Source organism: Castor canadensis, chromosome 5, assembly GCF_047511655.1.
Source record: "Castor canadensis chromosome 5, mCasCan1.hap1v2, whole genome shotgun sequence".
NCBI classification, from domain to species: Eukaryota; Metazoa; Chordata; class Mammalia; order Rodentia; family Castoridae; genus Castor; species Castor canadensis.
This window is the reverse complement of record NC_133390.1, coordinates 72637123-72655865: the sequence shown is the minus strand read 5'-3', so window position 1 is coordinate 72655865 and position 18743 is coordinate 72637123. Positions and strand designations below refer to the sequence as shown.

At 45.8% G+C, this 18743-nt stretch overlaps 2 protein-coding genes across 4 annotated transcripts in view; both read left to right on the top strand.

Moving 5' to 3' along the window:
• Muc13 (mucin 13, cell surface associated) overlaps window positions 1-2840 on the top strand; it is a 33244-nt gene extending 30404 nt beyond the window's left edge. For both annotated transcript variants that reach the window (XM_074073341.1, XM_074073342.1), the window contains exons 11-12: window positions 408-618; window positions 1636-2840. In XM_074073341.1, coding sequence (XP_073929442.1) covers window positions 408-618 — 211 coding nt within the window. In that variant the 3' untranslated portion in view covers window positions 1636-2840. The remainder of the gene's footprint in view (window positions 1-407; window positions 619-1635) is intronic.
• Window positions 2841-17185: 14345 nt separating this feature from the next.
• The window catches only part of Itgb5 (integrin subunit beta 5), a 135124-nt gene continuing 133566 nt past the window's right edge, over window positions 17186-18743 (top strand). The window contains exon 1 of one of the 2 annotated variants that reach the window (XM_074073339.1): window positions 17186-17656. In XM_074073339.1, coding sequence (XP_073929440.1) covers window positions 17587-17656 — 70 coding nt within the window. In that variant the 5' untranslated portion in view covers window positions 17186-17586. The remainder of the gene's footprint in view (window positions 17657-18743) is intronic. The other variant, XM_074073340.1, reaches the window with a different exon arrangement.

Genomic DNA, 18743 nt, shown 5'->3' with positions numbered 1-18743 from the left:
TCACAAATCATTGTTTCTCTTTGACTTCCATTATTTCTATAAACAATTGCAATGCCCACTTCAGAATACCAGCATTATCAGCAAATGTAAGTGAGGACACAAGAATTAGATGGCAGTGCTGGCTCACCATTCACATCCTGGAGCCCAGGAGGAGACCGTCCTTAAACTCAGGGAATATGTGCAGAATGGGATACTAAGGTATTACAGATAGGGAGGCATAAGGTCTGCAACTTACTCTTCCTGGCTCAGAAGTGGGGTGGGTGTCTTGGAATTGTATAACTTTTTGGTAACTCGTGGTATAAATTTGAAATTATTTCAAAATTTAGAAACATTTTTTTAAAACATTGAAGTGTGCTTCAAGGAACTTTCTGCCATTGCCAGATCCTAATTCCTGTTACCCATTACAGATCAAGGAACAAAAAGAATACTGAAGAACAGAAATTGATCGAGAACGACTATCAGAATCTGCAACTGCAGCAGACTGGCTTCATCAACCTAGGAGCGTCAGGAGCGTCGAATGGGAATTTGTTCCCCAAAGTCAGAACATCCACGCCCAGAAACACCCCGGCCCAGAATCCCTATGCCAACCAGAGGGGCGTGCCTCACCCTGACTACTAGGTGAGTCAGCCCTTCTGATTGCCTTTGTTGAGTGAAATGCCCAGGTCAGTCAGAACCTCTGCTACTGTGTTTTTATTTAAAAGGGAAAGCTCAAGGAGGATGCTCTCTGCTTTTGTAAATAGCACCATTGGGTCCCTAACACCAACCATTGTATGACTTTAGACCATCTCTTAATTTCTCGCCCCTTCCCTGTTCTTTTCTGAAAACAGAGCAGCTTAATTTCAGATGTCTTTGAGGTCTTTTAAATTGTCCATTTCTATGGATATGGTGCCAGTGAGTGTGATGACAAGTCCCAGGCTGTTAAGGACCTAGCACCCAGGGCAGGGCCAGGAAAGAATTGCTGGATGTGAGATGGTTCTGTTGGATCCTTGCCAGCCAGATGCATAAAGACAACTCACTTTTTACCCCCACACCTAAGGCAACTCAGTCTGTTTCTAAAGAGAGAAGGCAATTTAGGCCAGTAATAGGACTTTCAAGAAGAATACCTGGACTTGTAGATTTGTATGAGATAATTGTAGCTTATCACCATTCATGATAAGCACGATTTCAATTAAATGTTGAAAGGAGGAAACCTGAGAGAGGTGACTTTGAGGGGTATGGGGAGAATGACAAGGGGACTGAGATTCTTTTGGGGAGATGATGGTAAAGAAAGAGGAGAAAAGGACCAGAAAAGAGGTAAGGAATGGAAGAGAGGCAAGGGGAGAAGTGATTAGGAAAAACAAAAAGGGGATCAGTGGTGGAGCACTTGCCTAGCTTGTACAAGTCTCTGGGTTTAGTCCCCAGCATTGGGGCAGGGAGGGAGGGGAAGATGGAGAGGAAAGAAAGAAAGAGAGAGAGAGAAAGGAAGAAAGTACTTGAAAACAATAACAAAACCCCCCAAAGACACAAAGAAATCTAGGGAGAAAGCTGAAGAAGCCAAATAATGTTAATAATTTAAAAATCTAAATTTTCTCATGTTTCTGTTGGAGTGTTTCTTTTCTAAGAGTTTTGTTTCTGTTTATCTCTCTTTCTGTCTAGAATTGTAAAAATCTAGAACCCTCCAGGCCCCAGCCCAATATACCAGCTATGACTTTGAGTGTTTAGGAAGACTCTTGGAGAAGTGAATGCCATGAAGCCTGCCCTCTGGTGTTTCCTTCCATCTGATATCAGCCAGCCCCTCTGAGTAGCCGCTGGAAACATTTACAAGGAGCACAGCTTGCTAAGAAGCCCTATGAAATTAAATGTGCATACATGCTGCCAGCACTTACAACATAGTTGATTTTCTCCAGTCAGTACAAAATACTTAGACAATGGTTGAGTTTTGTTTTGTTTTTCCTGGTAGACAACACTTAACTGTTTCCAATCTAGAGGAAACCCCAGCTCCTTCCTTCCTAGGAGAATGCTGCTCTTCAGTCATGATTACCAATGTGGATGTGTAACCTTATCTCCTGGGAGGCCTGAGTGGAGTGGAGGGAGGGGACACATGTTGTCCCATATCAAAACAGGGATGCCACCTCTATCCCTCCCAGGTAGGGATTATGGCCACCCTTGAATTGCCAAAAGCTTGTGACCAGGCCTCACACCAAGAAAACAGGACAGAGACATGTCTTTCAGGAGGACTGGCCGGGAATACAGGAACTTTCTGATGTTATTGAGACGGCTTGGACTAGGAAGGCCCTCCAGAGATGCTTTGGAGAGTCTTTGCGATGCTAGTTGGTGGAAGAGGCAGCTAGAAAAAAACCAGCCAGAGCTAGGAGGGAGAGAGACCAAGGAATCTGTGGTGGGAAGGTGAAAAAGGGAGGAGGCGCCAAGACTCTGGCTCCCCACTTGGGTTCTGTCCTGGGTGAGCAAATGGGTGTTCCATGCTGCCCTTCCCCCACCTAGAGCCTGGCACCCAGGTAAAAGGGTGAGGCACTGTGACATTGCCGACTTTCTGTCTGGCTTAGTGTGAGTGTGAGTTCTACCCAAGTGTCCAGATGTCCCATTGCTTGATGTAGGTTCCAGAGGTGCTTCACAGGGGGGCCAGCCTGCTCTGGTAACAGAGGTCGAGCTGTCACCACCAACACACACACACACACACACACACACACACGAATAGGGCAAACACATCCAGCAGGCTTTTTGAATGTTAATAGTGCCCTGTGTGTGTCTAATATCTGGTCCCCTTACGAGGTATTTTTACTTGTTATTATTTGTTCTTGACTGTTAATTGTGAAGAGAGATGCAATAAAGTGTCAATGATAGGCGGTATCTTTCCTTGTGTTGGGGCTTTGGGTGGTGTGCACAGCTGTAAGTCTCATTTTATATAGCAAGCATTATGCCTGTCACACTGGAGTGAATGACACCTGCTGTCCTCATTAGGGGTTGTTGAATCACACGTTGTTGGCATTTTTGGCTATAACCCCCATGCATATCCCACTCCTGCCCCATGAAGAAGTCACCTAGCAGTTTATGTAGGGCTGATCCAAATCTCAGCTCCAGGGGTTGACCTTGACTGGCCTAAGCCAATCAGTGGAATCCTGTTCCTTTTTGCCACAGAGATTGACTTATGTGTGAACACCTGGATAAGTAGATACAATTGGAATAAGACCTCAACTTTGGTATGATATTGGGAAGATAAGAAACTCTTTTCTGGAGAGTGGGCCTGAGGATGTGGGGCCTCTGCTTCAGTTTTGCTGAGGACATAGCTGATACATAGAAGGGAGAACTGAGAGAACCACAGATAAATGGAGCCTCAATCAAAACCTATGTGAAGCCTCTAGAATTTCCTTTGCTGTTAGGCCAGTTGGAGTAGTTTCCCTGTTATTTGCAGCTGAAAGCATTGTCACTGATACCACCTATGTTTACCCTTATGTTGTCAAGGCTAGATGGTGAATGGAATAAGCACACTCTTATGAGTTACTAATTTCCAAAGACATTGGCCATCAACCAATCAGTAACAACTGCAGCACTAATGCAGACATAATTTTATAATGGATTTTTGTGTGTGTGTGGTGCTGGAAATTGAACCCGTGGTGCTGGAAATTGAACCCAGGGCATTGCAAATGCAAGGCAAGTGCTCTGCCACTGAGCTCCATCCCTAGCCCCAGGCATAACTTTATTTTATCTTTTATTTTTATTTTATTCATATGTGCATACAATGTTTGGGTCATTTCTCCCCCCCTTCCCCACCCCCTCCCTTACGGCCCCCCGACCCCTCCCACTCCCCCCCTACCCCCTCACTACCCAGCAGAAACTATTTTGTCCTTATCTCTAATTTTGTTGAAGAGAGAGTATAAGCAATAATAGGAAGGAACAAGGGTTTTTGCTGGTTGAGATAAAGATAGCTATACAGGGCATTGACTCACATTGATTTCCTGTGCGTGGGTGTTACCTTCTAGGTTAATTCTTCTTGCTCTAACCTTTTCTCTAGTTCCTGGTCCCCTTCTCCTATTGGCCTCAGTTGCTTTAAAGTATCTGCTTTAGTTTCTCTGCATTGAGGGCAACAAATGCTATCTAGTTTTTTAGGTGTCTTACCTATCCTCATTACCTCCCTTGTGTGCTCTCGCTTTTATCATGTGATCAAAGTCTAATCCCCTTGTTGTGTTTGCCCTTGATCTAATGTCCGAATATGAGGGAGAACATATGATTTTTGGTCTTTTGGGCCAGGCTAACCTCACTCAGAATGATGTTCTCCAATTCCATCCATTTACCAGCAAATGATAACATTTCCTTCTTCTTCATGGCTGCATTGTGTATAGAGACCACATTTTCTTGATTCGTCAGTACTGGGCATCTTGGCTGTTTCCATAACTTGGCTATTGTGAATAGTGCCGCAATAAACATGGGTGTGCAGGTGCCTCTGGAGTAACCTGTGTCACATTCTTTTGGGTATATCCCCAAGAGTGGTATTGCTGGATCATATGGTAGATCAATGTTTAGCTTTTTCAGTAGCCTTCAATTTTTTTTCCAGAGTGGTTGTATTAGTTTACATTCTCACCAGCAGTGTAAGAGGGTTCCTTTTTCCCCACATCCTCGCCAACACCTGTTGTTGGTGGTGTTGCTGATGATGGCTATTCTAACAGGGGTGAGGTGGCATCTTAGTGTGGTTTTAATTTGCATTTCCTTTATTGCTAGAGATGGTGAGCATTTTTTCATGTGTTTTTTGGCCATTTGAATTTCTTCTTTTGAGAAAGTTCTGTTTAGTTCACTTGCCCATTTCTTTATTGGTTCATTAATTTTGGGAGAATTTAGTTTTTTGAGTTCCCTATATATTCTGGTTATCAGTTCTTTGTCTGATGTGTAGCTGGCAAATATTTTCTCCCATTCTGTGGGTGGTCTCTTCAGTTTAGAGACCATTTCTTTTGTTGAGCAGAAGTTTTTTAGTTTTATGAAGTCCCATTTATCTATGCTATTTCTTAGTTGCTGTGCTGCTGGGGTTCCATTCAGAAAGTTCTTACCTATACCTACTAATTCCAGAGTATTTCCTACTCTTTCCTGTATCAACTTAAGAGTTTGTGGTCTGATATTAAGATCCTTGATCCGTTTTGAGTTAATATTGGTATAGGGTGATATACATGGGTCTAGTTTCAGTTTTTTGCAGACTGCTAACCAGTTTTCCCAGCAGTTTTTGTTGAAGAGGCTGTCTTTTCTCCATCATATATTTTTAGCTCCTTTGTCAAAGACAAGTTGGTTATAGTTGTGTGGCTTCATATCTGGGTCCTCTAATCTGTTCCACTGGTCTTCATGTCTGTTTTTGTGCCAGTACCATGCTGTTTTTATTGTTATTGCTTTGTAATATAGTTTGAAGTCAGGTATGGTGATACCTCCAGCGTTGTTCTTTTGATTGAGTATTGCTTTGGCTATTCGTGGCCTCTTGTGATTCCATATAAATTTAATGGTAGATTTTTCAATCTCTTTGATGAATGTCATTGGAATTTTGATGGGACCCAGGCATAACTTTAAATTGGTTGACCACATGACTTACCATCACAGATTACTTCTGACCTGTGTATTACCTCCTTCATACTGGAAGGTGGTTCAGGATTCATTGCTAGCAGTGGGCTACTTGAACTCCTTTTCTGAAGAGTCCCAGCTGGTACCCACAGCATGCCAGCTCCTGTCAGTTCTCAAAGACCCTGAGCCATACATGTTCTGGGCTTTCTGGGCCATTCTTCAGAGAATTTCACTGCTGTTGTTTGAATGCAAATAATGTTCTAAACATGTGTATGTGGGATACTTTTGAAAATGGCTTTTGCATTCACAGTTGCTTTTGATTCTTATATAACATGACCTATAATTCATTTGATTATGCTCACTGGCACCTTTGCACAGGTTTTCTGCCTGATTGTCTTCCAACCTTGGAGAGTGAATTTGTCAGAGTGAACTTTCAAAGGTGCCAACCTGATTGTGACACTCCCTTACTTGAGACTTTCAGGGGTTCTCCACAGAGAGAGCAGAGCCCCCAGAATAAGCCAGACTCCTGTGGCACAGCTTTGCCTCACCTCTCACCTCTCTCCTCACCGAGCTTTGCCTCACCTTTTGCATGAACACCCTGTTCCCCAAGTATACCGTCTCTTCATAACTACACTGCCTGCTTGTGATGTCCTTCACTTGGGGTGCCCCTTTCCTTCAAATGCCTAAGTTTGGGGCTGCTATAAACAACCATTGACTGGATGATTTATAAACAAATTTATTTTTCAGTTCTGGCGATCAAGGTGCCAGCAGATTTGGTGTCTGGTAATGACCTGCTCCCTAATAAACAACTGTCCTCTCACGGTAACTTTGCATGTTGGGGTGAGGGACCTCTCTGGGGCCTCTTTGACAAAGGCACTAATCCCATTTATGAGGGCTCCAACCTCATGACCTAGTCACTTCCCAAAGGCTCCCCACATTTTTTGGTTTTTTGAGACATGCCTTCAAACTGGTGATCCTCCTGCGTCAGCCTCTAAATACTGGGATTATAGGTATGATCACCACACCCAATAGGCCCCACTTTCTAATACCATCATATTGGGTATTAGGATTTAACACATGGATGGGGTGCTAGAATTTGGAGATTGAGTGGCCTCAGAGGCCTGTGTGTTAAATGCTTGGCTGCCAGCTTGTGACAGTGTTGGGAGGTGGTGGAACCTTCAAGAGGTGGAGCCTACTGGAAATTAGGTCATGGCGGGGGCGTGCCCGTGACAGGGATATTGGGACTCCAGCTGCTCCTCTCTTTTTTGCTTCTTGGCTGCTATTGGTGAGCAGTTTCAACCTCCACAAGCCCCACCATGATGGGCCCTCCCTGCCACACGAGGGCCAAGCAAACATGGACTGAAACTTCTGAAAATAAACCTTTCCCCTTTGTAAGTTGATTTATTTTATCTCAAGTACTTGTTTTAGCAACAGAAAGCTGACTAACACAGGGGGGTACCTGAACATTTAGACCACAGCACCTAATAAATACCTCCATTGAGTAGGACAGTGAAGACACTGTCTCCTCTGGCCAGCTTTGCCTGACCCTTCCTTTCTCCGCCTAGTGCTCTCAAATGGAAGTACTGCCTCCTTCGTGTCCCATCTGGGTCCCGAAACCAGTTCTCCCAGGGAAGAGGTGACCTCTGTTTCCTTCTCACAAGGACAGTCCCTGTAACAGAATGAGTGTTAAGTAACCATGATGTGAGAGTATAAAACAGGACTCCCTTAGCTCAAACTTGAAGAATATGTTCATTACCTTGGTTGTTACAGTGGTGTCATGGGTACATACATATGTCAAAACTTGTTAAGACTGTACACTTCATGTATTCAGTTTATTGTATGTCAGTTGTTCCCCATTAAGTTTTGTTTCATTAGGTGGGAGTGGGCTAGCACAGGGTCTTCTCCCACCTTGGGGGGGACACATCTTCTTGACAGGATTAAGGCACTGGACATCCTGCTGGAACTCTGCATTAGACTGAAGGTTTTCTGAGGATAGCTTTGGGTGAAAGCAGCGGGGGCTGGACCTTGGACCTTGGCACCTGTGCCTGATTGCACAGATCTTACTAGCACATTGGAAACACCTGGAAAGATACTTCAACCGATAATGTCTGGGTTCCATGCCCAGAGATTTCATGGGGCAGACCTGAGCAAGAGGAGTGCGGAAGCTCCAGGTCATTCTGTGCACAGTGGAGTTGGAGAACCATTGCTTTATACTTCATTCTTTTCTTTTCTTTGTTTTTTCCTCCATGATGGTGATTGAACCCAGGGCCTTGTACATGTTAGGCAAGTGCTCCATCATGGAGCTACAACTTCAGCCCAAATAAAAGTTTTCTTTCTTTCTTTGTTTTACTATTGAAACAAGGGGGGAGGGGTTTCACTATGTAGCCCAGGCTGGCCTTGAACTCATGATCCTTTTGCCAGAGCCTCCTAAAAGCTAGGATTTCAGGCAAGCACCACCACATTGGGCATAGAACTACTGCTTTAGATAAGTGGTTTGGCCCCTCATGGTCAATACCAAGATCACATCATATTCCATGCCTTCCTCTGAGAGTCTAGAAATAAAATCTGTTACGCACAAGAAGCCTCAGTGGATACCAAGTCCCTTATGGAGAAGGTGGTCAGGTATCCAGGTGACATCTACACCAAAACTTACTTTGGGGAAGTTTTGCTCCAGCAACTAGCCACTGGGCAAATCCATGGCCAGGAGGTGGTGCTGTCTCCTATGGCTTACAGAAGACAACTTCCCGTGGGGCCATTCTTTTAATAGGCTTGATTGTAGTCAATAACTTTTAATGTACCAGTTCTAAATAATTTCCTCGTTGACTTTTTCTTGATCTCTACATTTCTTGCTTCTGTGCCAGGGAAACACAAATGCTACTTAGTTCACTCTTGTTGCGCTACTTGCATCATTTTTACTGGATCATTAGAAATCATACATTGTTCTTTTATTTGACTTTATAATAAACAACTGAATTTGTTTATTTATGGTGTTGTGGCTCAGACCCAGGGCCTGGTACATGCTGAGTACAAGCTACCAATAAGTACACCCCAATCTCGTTAGTAGTATTAAGTAAAGTTAATGTCATATCCCATAAAACTTGGTACAATTGTTCTGATAACCAACATTTTATTTAGTGGTAATTTTACAAAAAAAAAAAAAATTGAGATGAAGTCATTTGCATTGAAAAATTCTGCAGTAAAATTAAAAAAATAAAAAAAGGCCAGTGGGAGGTTTCTGTCTTTCATCAGCTTTTTATGAGGTGAATAAGGTCTGACTGGGCTTTCTTCCCAAGTGCTCTCTGTGAATTCTGACTTGTGCTTAATTGACAATCCATGATGCAAAAAAGCAAGGTTAGAGAAAGCCTGGGGAGAGCCTCCTCAGCCACAGGGCTGGGAACTAGGGCTCTTTTATTCAGAGACAGAAGCTTGGGGCAAACCATCAAAGGCCTCATCATTCCTGCAGGCCTGAGAACATATTTCCTGAGCCGTGTATCAGCCATGAGACGTGGGCCAATCGAGGCGTGCTCTGCTGCTTCCGGATGAGAGGCAGCTTGAAAAATAGCAGCAGCACCATTGGCCTATTGTGGGCGCACTTGCTATAAGGCGGGCTCAGGCACTATTAGTGCCTCAGAGTTATTAACTCTTGCCTCGCATGATCATTATGAAGAAGGCACTGTCACTAACCCTGCTCGGTAGTTGGATGAACAGAGGCAAATAATTTGTCCAAAGTCACATAGCTAGTTAAGTGGAACAGCCAGGAGTTGAGGCCAGGCAGTCAACTCCAGAGCCTACCTCTGTGTCATTTAATGCCAAATTATTAGCATAGGATATGTCAATGGCCAGTAGGGCAATGAGACACATTTGAAACTGAGAATGTCCTGTATTTCCTAGGCCTTGGAGGCAGATACAAATAGAGTGTGGTTGAAACACAGGCTTTATCTTCCTGGAGCTTATAGGTGAACAAGTCTCTGGTACCCAAAGTGAAAAATTCAGCTGGGCGTGGTGGCGTATGTCTGTAATCCCAGTACTTGGGAGGTAGAGGCAGGGTGATCATGAGTTTTAGGCCAGGATGGACCTGTCTCAAAAAAAAAAAAATAAGTGAAAACTTTTTTTTTTTACTTATGTTTAAATTGCATAAACTATTCTCTCCATTTAAGTAGCTAATCTGAAATCACTGTTATTACCTCAGGTATGGCATATAGCTTTCCTCTTTGTTCAAGGGTCCTCTAACTCTGTCCTGGGCTGATGGAAAGAATATTTGAGGCTTATCTTCTTTGGGTGGAAACAATAACCTCTCCACCCAGTCAAAGGCAAAAATGAATTGCCCTTTGGCCTGACATGAATGTCCTCCCATTCTGTGGACTCCACGTCAGTCAGCCCTTCCTTGAGCTAACTCAGGGAAACCGGAGTCTTATTTCTCTACTACATTGAACATCCTCAATAGTATTTATTGGGTCTAAGAATGAAGGTCCTGTTTCAATGAAGTGACATCCTAGGACAAAGAATATCCTGGAAGCAAATCAACAGAATCAGGGCTAAGAGAAAGCATCTTTGAGCCAGCTGTGAGTAAGGGTCTTTACCATTTTCTTATTAAGGACAATCAATGAACACAATCCCTACATAATTCTCATTCCATCATACAGCATCTACCATTTTCCAAGGATATTTTTTATTTTCTGTTATTAACCTAAGTCTTAAGTTTAGGGGAAAAAAATCCTCAATATAACACTTGGACAATGGACCCCCTACCTGATCACTCCCAGGGGGTGGTTCAGGCTCCTTCTTACTATGTTCTCAGGGTTTCTACTCAATCTGCGTCAAGCCAGCAGGTAGTGTAGGAGTATGGAGGACCTTTCAAGAGAGAGATTGGGTCTGGTCGGATATTAATGCACCACCCCGCCCCACACGTTGGTTTAGAACTTAGCCATAGAACTACAACTCAACCCACCAGGCACAGCAGAAAAATATAGCAGAGTAACTGGTCCAGGAAAAAGAGGGAATGGGAACTTTGGGAACAGCTGTCTATTCTGTCTTTTTCCTCCCTATATCTTATGGTTTCCTCATCCTTCAAGACTCAGCATACACATCACTAATCCATCCCTCGCCATAGGACAGTATCTGGCACATGGCTTAAGTTCAGTAAATACTCCTGACTAAATGAGTCATTCCATATGCACTTCTTTTAGTGCTTACTCTCAGGAACTGAGAATTACATCAGAGGTGATCATGCCATAAGCAAGTATCTTTAGCCTCAGCAATCCTCATGGAGACAAATTCATGAAAGTCACTGCATTCTGTCAGTGGCAGTTCTGGAAGGCTTCACAAAGGAGGCAATGCTGGAGCGGGGTATGGAAAGATGAGTAGAATTTACCAGTCAGGCACAATGTGGGGAGAGCCTTTCATGGAGAAGAAACAATGTGCAAGGGGAGTCCATGTCTATGAGGGGGTCAGACAGGCTTGGAAGGCCCTGGGAATTGCACCCCATCTGATTCCTTGTCTACTGCTCTTTCAGTTGTACCAAGTGTACACTCGGCTTGCTTTTCCAAACATTTGTAATTAGTAAGGCATTTTTTCAAGCTCTGTCTTTTGGTAGGGGCGTTTCGGGTGCCCTGTGTGGTCTCTCTGGAGAGAGGGAGCTCAGCTAGCTTGACTTAGAGCTTGTGAGCATCCTGCCTCTGGGCTGGCTTGGCTCTGCCCTATAGCTGTATTTGGAACACAGTGATTTCCTCTCCTCTCCCCTCTCTTCCCCTCCCCTCTCTTCCCCTCCCCTCCCTTCTCCTTTCTCTCTCTCTCTCTCTCTCTCTCTCTCTCTCTCTCTCTCAGCACTTCCAGAGGATAAACTTTTCACTTACTTACTTTCTAATTGGCACATACAAGCTGTACACACTTATGGGGTACCATGTGATATTTGGATACATGTATTCACTGTGCAGAAATGAATTCTTGATGCTGCCATGCAGGCCAGTGGCGACTCCCCCCGACATCTTTTTGAGTTGTCTAAAGCCAAGTGTAGTCTCTAAGAGGCTTGTGAATCTGAATGTGTCATTGAACTAAGAAGAACCTCTAGTGGGCACTGCAGGCTTTGTGTTTTATTTTATGATCTCTGAAATATTGGAGGGACAGTGACCAATCTCCACTGGACTGGGAGAAGAGAAAACCATCAAAATTACTGTGTTCCATGGAATGAAGAATTTGCTGTGATTGGTGATGAAGAAATTAGAATAGATTAGCAAGGGAGCTGATGACCGCCCCTGGGGATATCCTTTAAAGTGGAGAGGTGATCATTTTGAGAGTCCACCCTCAAACAGGCACTCACAGTCTTCACACATAATGTGTTCAAATAGGCATTTTGTCCTCCACTTCAGGGCAGTGGCTCTTTGAAGAACAATGTCTAGTTGGTAGATCAGGTCATGTTCACCTGAGCCTGCTGCCAACTGCTGAACACATTTGACTTCACGAGGAGCAATTACAGAGCCAGCTCTGGCAGGGAAAACACCTTCACTTTCCAGAGGAGCAAACTGAGGTCCAGAGAGTAGCAAGCAGCTGTACCAATTCTCAGCTAGTTGATGATACTGAGGATTGAATTCAGTTCTTCTGATTCTGGGTCCAGGTTTCTAGTTTTCCCCCAGTTTGCAATTGAATATGCATGACTATATCCTATAAAAGGGTCAGCAGCCAGGCAAACAGATGAAAGTTGGGTCCCAGGCCGGTGGCTAACCTTTGGCTCCCTACAGAGATGGTTCTCAAGCAGCTGCTTACCCTCCATTCCCTACTCCAACTCCAAACATGGCCCCCAAGAAGTTTGTCTGCTTTTTGAAAGGCTGCTGGATGGCTAGCTAAACACAGTCGTAAGGATCACTGGTGTACTCAAGACAAGGTATAGGAGAGGGCCTGGGGACAAGAAAGGGAGTGTGGAGTGGAGGTAAAAGGAAAAATAAAGAAAGTGGTCCTAAGGCTGGTAGAGTGGCTCAAGTGGTAAGAGTGCCTGCCTAACAAGCATGAGGCCCTGAGTTCAAACCTCAGCATCCCCCCCCCCGCCCCTGCCAAAAAAAAGAAAGTGGTCCTGAGAATGGGAGAATGCTGGCACAGCTTCCAGAGCATTCCTGACAATTGGTTTCTTTCATTTGATCTTCAGTTATCTCTGTCTCTCACTGTGGCTGCAGCGTTCAGGGCCTCTGTCCTATCACTCTGCTCCTGTGACATTTCTCCCAGGCTATAACTGTCCTGTGTCCCTTCCCTACCTCTGGCTCACTCCTTTATTCCTAAAGCCTTTAAACATGACTAATTTAATCTCTCTCTCTCCTCTCTTGTTTTCATTCATTGTACTTTTTTTCTGAAATAACTGGAAAAGAGTCTCCATCCTTTAGGCACTGTTGGGTAACTTCTAGGAAAAGAGAAACAGATTTTGATTGCTTTGCTGGAGCGGAGAAGGGGAATTTAGAGAAAGACTCCGGGAGGGACCTCCTGTAGGTCTAAGGCCTACTGACAATTTTAAAGAAATGATGTCTAAAAAGAAATTAAGTGTGAAAAATGTCATAATCCTTACTATAATTTTATTAATAGATATTATTTTTAAGTATTTCAGCTCATAAAAGCTGAAAAATATACATTCCCTCTGGAATATGTCATCTTAAAATAGTTTCAAAGCTAATCTTTGAAAAATTGCTCTCAGAAAGATATAATAAGCAATGAGTAGTTCTAAAATCAATAATTATTTGAATTACTGGGAACATACCACTTATTTACTAAGGATATGCTAGCTACTCCATAAATAAATTTAAAATGCTTATGTGTACTTCTTAACAGACTCAGAGAAATATGACATTTCTATGACTTAAAGCTATGTCTGTGCACTGAAAGCAACAATAAACAAAACACTGTTCTCTATCATTGAAATTTTTCTATCAAGACCTGTTTGGTGGTAGTGGTGGTTTGGTACCAGTGGGAGGGAGGAAGTGATGGGGAAAGAGGGTAGGAGGATGAATACAGTGCAAAAAAATGTGTACACATGTATGTAAATGCAAAAATGATACCCGCTGAAACTATTCCAGGAATGGCGTGTGGATAAAGGAGAGCAGTAGAAGGGGTGAATCAAGTGTGTTCAAATGTGACACATTTGATATGTTGTAAGTCCCTTTGTAAATGCCACAGTGTACCCCCACCCAGCAATAAAGGAGGAAAAAAAAAAAAGACCTGTTTGGTGTTCCATTCATCTAGGTAAAATTCCATCTGCCTCACACTTGACATTACCACAATGTTCATGCTTAACCCACAAACAAACGAAGAGACAAATATTACTGAGGATCTACTATGTCCAGTTCACAAACAGGGAAACAAACCCTCTTGTCCTCTGCCATTCCCAAGTTCATCTGTTATACAGATGTTGCTTTTGGGTCCATCCTCAGCAGTCCTTTATTGGTTGAGAGCTGGCATGGGAATTTTATTTTCCTAACAACCATCATGGTGCACAAGGAGAGAAAAACCTATGGCAGAAGATTTTCCTGTTAAAAGGAATATAATATGGTATTTTTCAAATAAAAAGTTAATCTCAAGATTAAATTATATCCATGTTTCAAAGGTCTAATAATCTCTACAAAAGAATTTTGTCATACTCTTTTAGCAGGGTTATTTATTTCTTGCACTATGATAAAACCCAGGCAATGATTATTAAAAACAGAGTAAACTAAGCATATTTCCTAAACTAGGGTGAACACTTTAGCATCCTTGTTTTTCCTGTATATTAAGCTGCAGCTCTGTATCAGAATATTTTTTACGTGGATTATAAACCGAAGTGCACAATACGACAACTCACTATGGGAATGAATTAGCATGTAAACCTGAATTGTGAGATGGAAAAGTTTTAACTAATCTGATTTTTAAAGTGTTTTTTGTTGTTTTTGCAGTGCTGGGGATCAAACCCAGAACTTCGCTAGCCTAGGACATGCGAGGCAAGTGCTCCACCACATAGCTATATCCCCAGCCCTAAGTGCTCCGTTTGTTTGCTTTTTGGTGGTACTGGGGCTGGAACTCAGGGCCTCATACTTGTTAGGTAGGTGCTCTACCACTTGAGCCACTCCTCCAGCTCTCCTAAATGGTTTTTCAATGGTTAAAAAAATACATGGTACAAAATTTAGCATTTTAAGTGTACCATTTGGTACCACTAAGTACATTCACCACATTGTACAACCATTACCACCATCCAGTTCCCAGAATTCTTCTGTTATCCTAAACTGAAACTCTGTACCCATTAATAATCCCAGTTGTCTTTTCCCCCCAGCCTCTGGTAATCTTTGTTCTTTCTGTCTCTATCAATTTGCCTAGTCTAGAGATTTCATTTAAGCAGACTTATACAGTATTTGTCCCTTTAGTCTGGCTCATTTCACTTAGCATGTTTTCAGGGTGCATCTGTGTTGTAGCATGTGTTAGAATTTCATTCCTTTTTAAGGATGAATAATAGTTCATGACATTTTGTTTATTCATTCATCTATGGACACTCAGGTGAAGGATTCCTGGGTAGGATTAAAAAAAAAAAAAGGCACAAGCCAGAGCACAAAAACTCAGAATTAGAAAAGGAATCTCCAAATAAGTTTTAAGATAATGGGGCATGGATCCCTTGGGATTAGTGGTTTATGGCAGGTCCAGTCAGGCTGGGAACACCAGGTGAGACAGGAGGGGTGGCTGAAGAGAACAAGAGCAGGGGCAAGTTGACTCACAGCACTTTCCAGTACAGTTCAGGGAAATGTGGTCTGTGGTGGGTATGAGATAAAGTGATATTCCAACAGTTAGGAAGCACCCAATTTGGGGTAGAGAAGTGCACAGAAGAATGCTTGGTATAGGCAACTTATTATTGTATTTATTAATGCATTATTCACCCAGTTTCCAGGACTCAACTCTCCTTCCATCTACTCCATTCTATGTGTTCCTGCCAGACAAATCTTTTAAAATCACCATTTGGTCCGTGACTACTTTGCATATGATATCTGCCAGTTCATTAGCTCCTATTACTCATAATCACTGCCTCTCATACTGGAATAAGAGAAGCTCCAAGGTCACTGGCTAAGGACAGGTAATTCTAAAATAAACTGGGGCAGGTTCTGCAACACTGATTTTACTGGAATATGTGTGGGGTCCTGTCTGGGAGGGGGTTGGTACTAGTGGGAGGGGAAAGGATATAAGGAAAGGGTGCAGGAGGGTGAAATTGGTGGAAATCTTATGTACTCATGTATGAAAATGGAAAATGAGATCTGTTGAAACTATTTCAGGAATGGGGAGAGGGAGGATAAAGGAGAATGATGGAGGGGGTGGATTCAATTATGATATATTGTAAGAACTGTTATTTGTCACAATGTAGCCTCAGCACAATAACATAATAAAATAAATAAAAATTGAAAAAAAGAATGAGGACAAACATGATTTTTACATCAGAATAAACGTTGAGGACATTATAGAATATAAGGATATTTGCATGCACTTAGAAGATGAAAGCCCACCTTCAGTGAAATTTGGAGCTTGCTACTGACTCTTTGCCTCCAGGCAAAGACGAAGTTATACTGCAAGCATAACTTCACTTCCACCAGCATTAGGGCACCACCTTGGTAGAGTTTAGGAGATGAGGGTAGGGTGGGCACAAATAAAGCCCAAGGAGATCCCAGCTCCTTTGGATGGTTCTCCACCTGGCCCTCCAAGCCCTCCTTCCAGCTGGTTCCCAACCTGTAAGGTGAGCCATCCCTGTTTCTTGCTTCTGCTGTTTGCAGCCAGCCATTCTGAACTTTTGAACAAGATATCCCAGCTGTCACCTCCTCCAGCAAGTTAACTTCTCTGTGCCTCAGTTTTCTATCCGGATAGGAGTAGTGTTGTGGGGCGTATTCTGTGAGTTCATACCGGTTAGATAGCATTTAGCATGGTGTCGTGTTACGCATCTTAACATTACTTCCTTCTATCCGAATACCGCCTCTTATCTTGCTTATAAACCATTTCAGTCTTCACACATTGGTTGTGCCCCTGCCAAGCCCAGCTTCCCACGAGCTGTCTGAGAAGTTTCCCACCTAGTCCCTTATTGTCCACTTCAAATCCAGCTCGGGTGTAAATGATAAGGCATTTGCTTTTGAATTTGATCACCGAAACTGCCAGAAAACTAAAAACGAGTGGCATATTGGCCAGTTGAGAAACCTGAAGCGGGGCAAAAGGTTCACAAGTGAAAGTGGGCTTTACCTGTGTCTCCACGCCCACGTCCCCTCCCTTCCCCACCAGGGCGTTGATTTGTGGTTGCACGCGCCAGCGCCTCGCCTCACCTCGCGGAGGCCGACGCTGCTGCTGTGGCTTTGGGAGGACGAGATGGCCACGCAGAATCCCACTGTACCTGTTGTCCCTCCTGCAGTCTAACGACAGCTCGCCTTCTGCACAAGTAAACTCAGCTCCCCTAATGCAGCGTCCCCCCGCCCCCTCCCGTAGCGACAGGCTGCTAGGACACTGGAAGGAGCCCCTAGCCCTCCAGTGCGCGGGAAGAGACTTCCACCTGGGCGCCCGGGGGCCTCGGCGTCGCCGGCTGGTCCCAGCGCAGGCGGAGCTGGGCGGGCCGGGACTCGCCCCGCCCCGTCCGCCCGCCCCTCCTCGCCGTAAACTGACCGTGTGCGGCCTGGCGGGGGCCTGTGGGGGAGGGAAGGGGAGGAGAAAGGAGCTGAGGAAAGTGGGGCCTGGCGGGCCGGAGGGAGGAAAGGAAGGGGTGGAGGCCAAGGGCAGAGTGTGCTGGCGCGCGAAGCAGCTAAAGTGCGGGGCGCGTCCCGGAGCCCAAGTCGCGGCCGACGCGCGCCCTACCTGCCCAGAGCCACTGGCCTGGGCCGTCCCGAGCGGCGACAGCAGCAGCGGCGGCGGCGGCTGCGGCCCCGGGGCTCGGCTGCGGGAGGGATGGTGGCGGCTGGGTTCAAGCCAGCACAGCCGCTACCGCCTCCGGCCCGGCCGCGGGCGCCGTGAGTCCGAGCTTCGCGCCGGGCATGCGGCTACTGCCACCAGTCCTCAACCCCCGCGCCCCGGCCCCCGCCGAGCTCGCCGCCCACCATGCCGCGGGCGCCCGCGTCCCTGTACGCCTGCCTCCTCGGGCTCTGCGCGCTCGTGCCGCGCCTCGCAGGTAAGCCGCGCCGCCAGCGGTGCCCAAAGAAACTTAGTCGCGCACGCAGCCGCAGGAGCCGCGGCGGGAGGCGTTGCCTGTGGCGGAGGGCGACTTGGGACTCTCCAGGTGGCCAGCCGCCGCGGGCCAGCCGCCGCGGGGCACTTCCGAAGTGCGTGCGCCACCGCGAGCCCGCCGCCCGCTGGGCTGTCTCGGTCTCCCGTCCCCTCCCGGGCCGAGGAGGAGCCTTCCCTTCCTGTGTAAACAGCGGGCCCGGCTAATGACCCTGCCCGTGAGCGCCCGCGCCCGAGGGCTGCCGCCAGCTTTGCGTTGGGTCGCCCGCACAAAGCGGCTCTTGTGGCCGGGAGCGGGGGCGGGCGGGGAGGCGCGGAGTGATGCGGCCGGTTGCTCTGCTCCGGGGGAGGCGCGGCACCCGGGGTCTTCCCTGGGTCCAAAATGTGGCGCCCCGGCGACTCCGCGGGACTGGCCTCTTGCACCGGCCCGGTAGCGGGTCCCAGAGTTTCTCTGCACTTGGGCCAACTGCCTTCCTTTAAAGATGTGCCCACCCTCCGCACTGTAAATTCGAGGGGAGACTGCGTCCCGAGCCACGGCTCCACTTGGGACCTTCCGATCCTATCCTTCTGACTGGCTTCATCCGGCGAGTCACAAACACTGCCAGCCTCACGTTGCCCTAACCATGGAGGATTATGGAGCGGAGGGCAGGGGTTGTTTAGACTGCCTTAGCTGACACTTGGGTGGACTGGAGGCAGTGCAGGGGGCTCTCAGTTACCCACTTTAAGTTTCGAAGTTGAGAGTGACAGTCACGAAGCCCCCAGAAGAAGGATGGTGCCTGGCGATGGGGCTGCCGGACTGATGAGCCGCCGCCGCCGCCGCGGCCGCCGCCTTCTCCTCCAAACAGACCACAGCAGGATCTCCAAAGTTTCTGCTTTCCTTAGGAAGTAACTGTGAGTTGGGTTGCTCTACTCACCTTCACTGGTGAGCCAAGTGGTTGCCCGGCTGCCAGGGGAGAACTGTGCCCCCTATCGCGTCTCACTTACACGAAGGCCTTGGAGATTGCAGTTGGAAAGCGTTCTGAGCAAACAAAAAC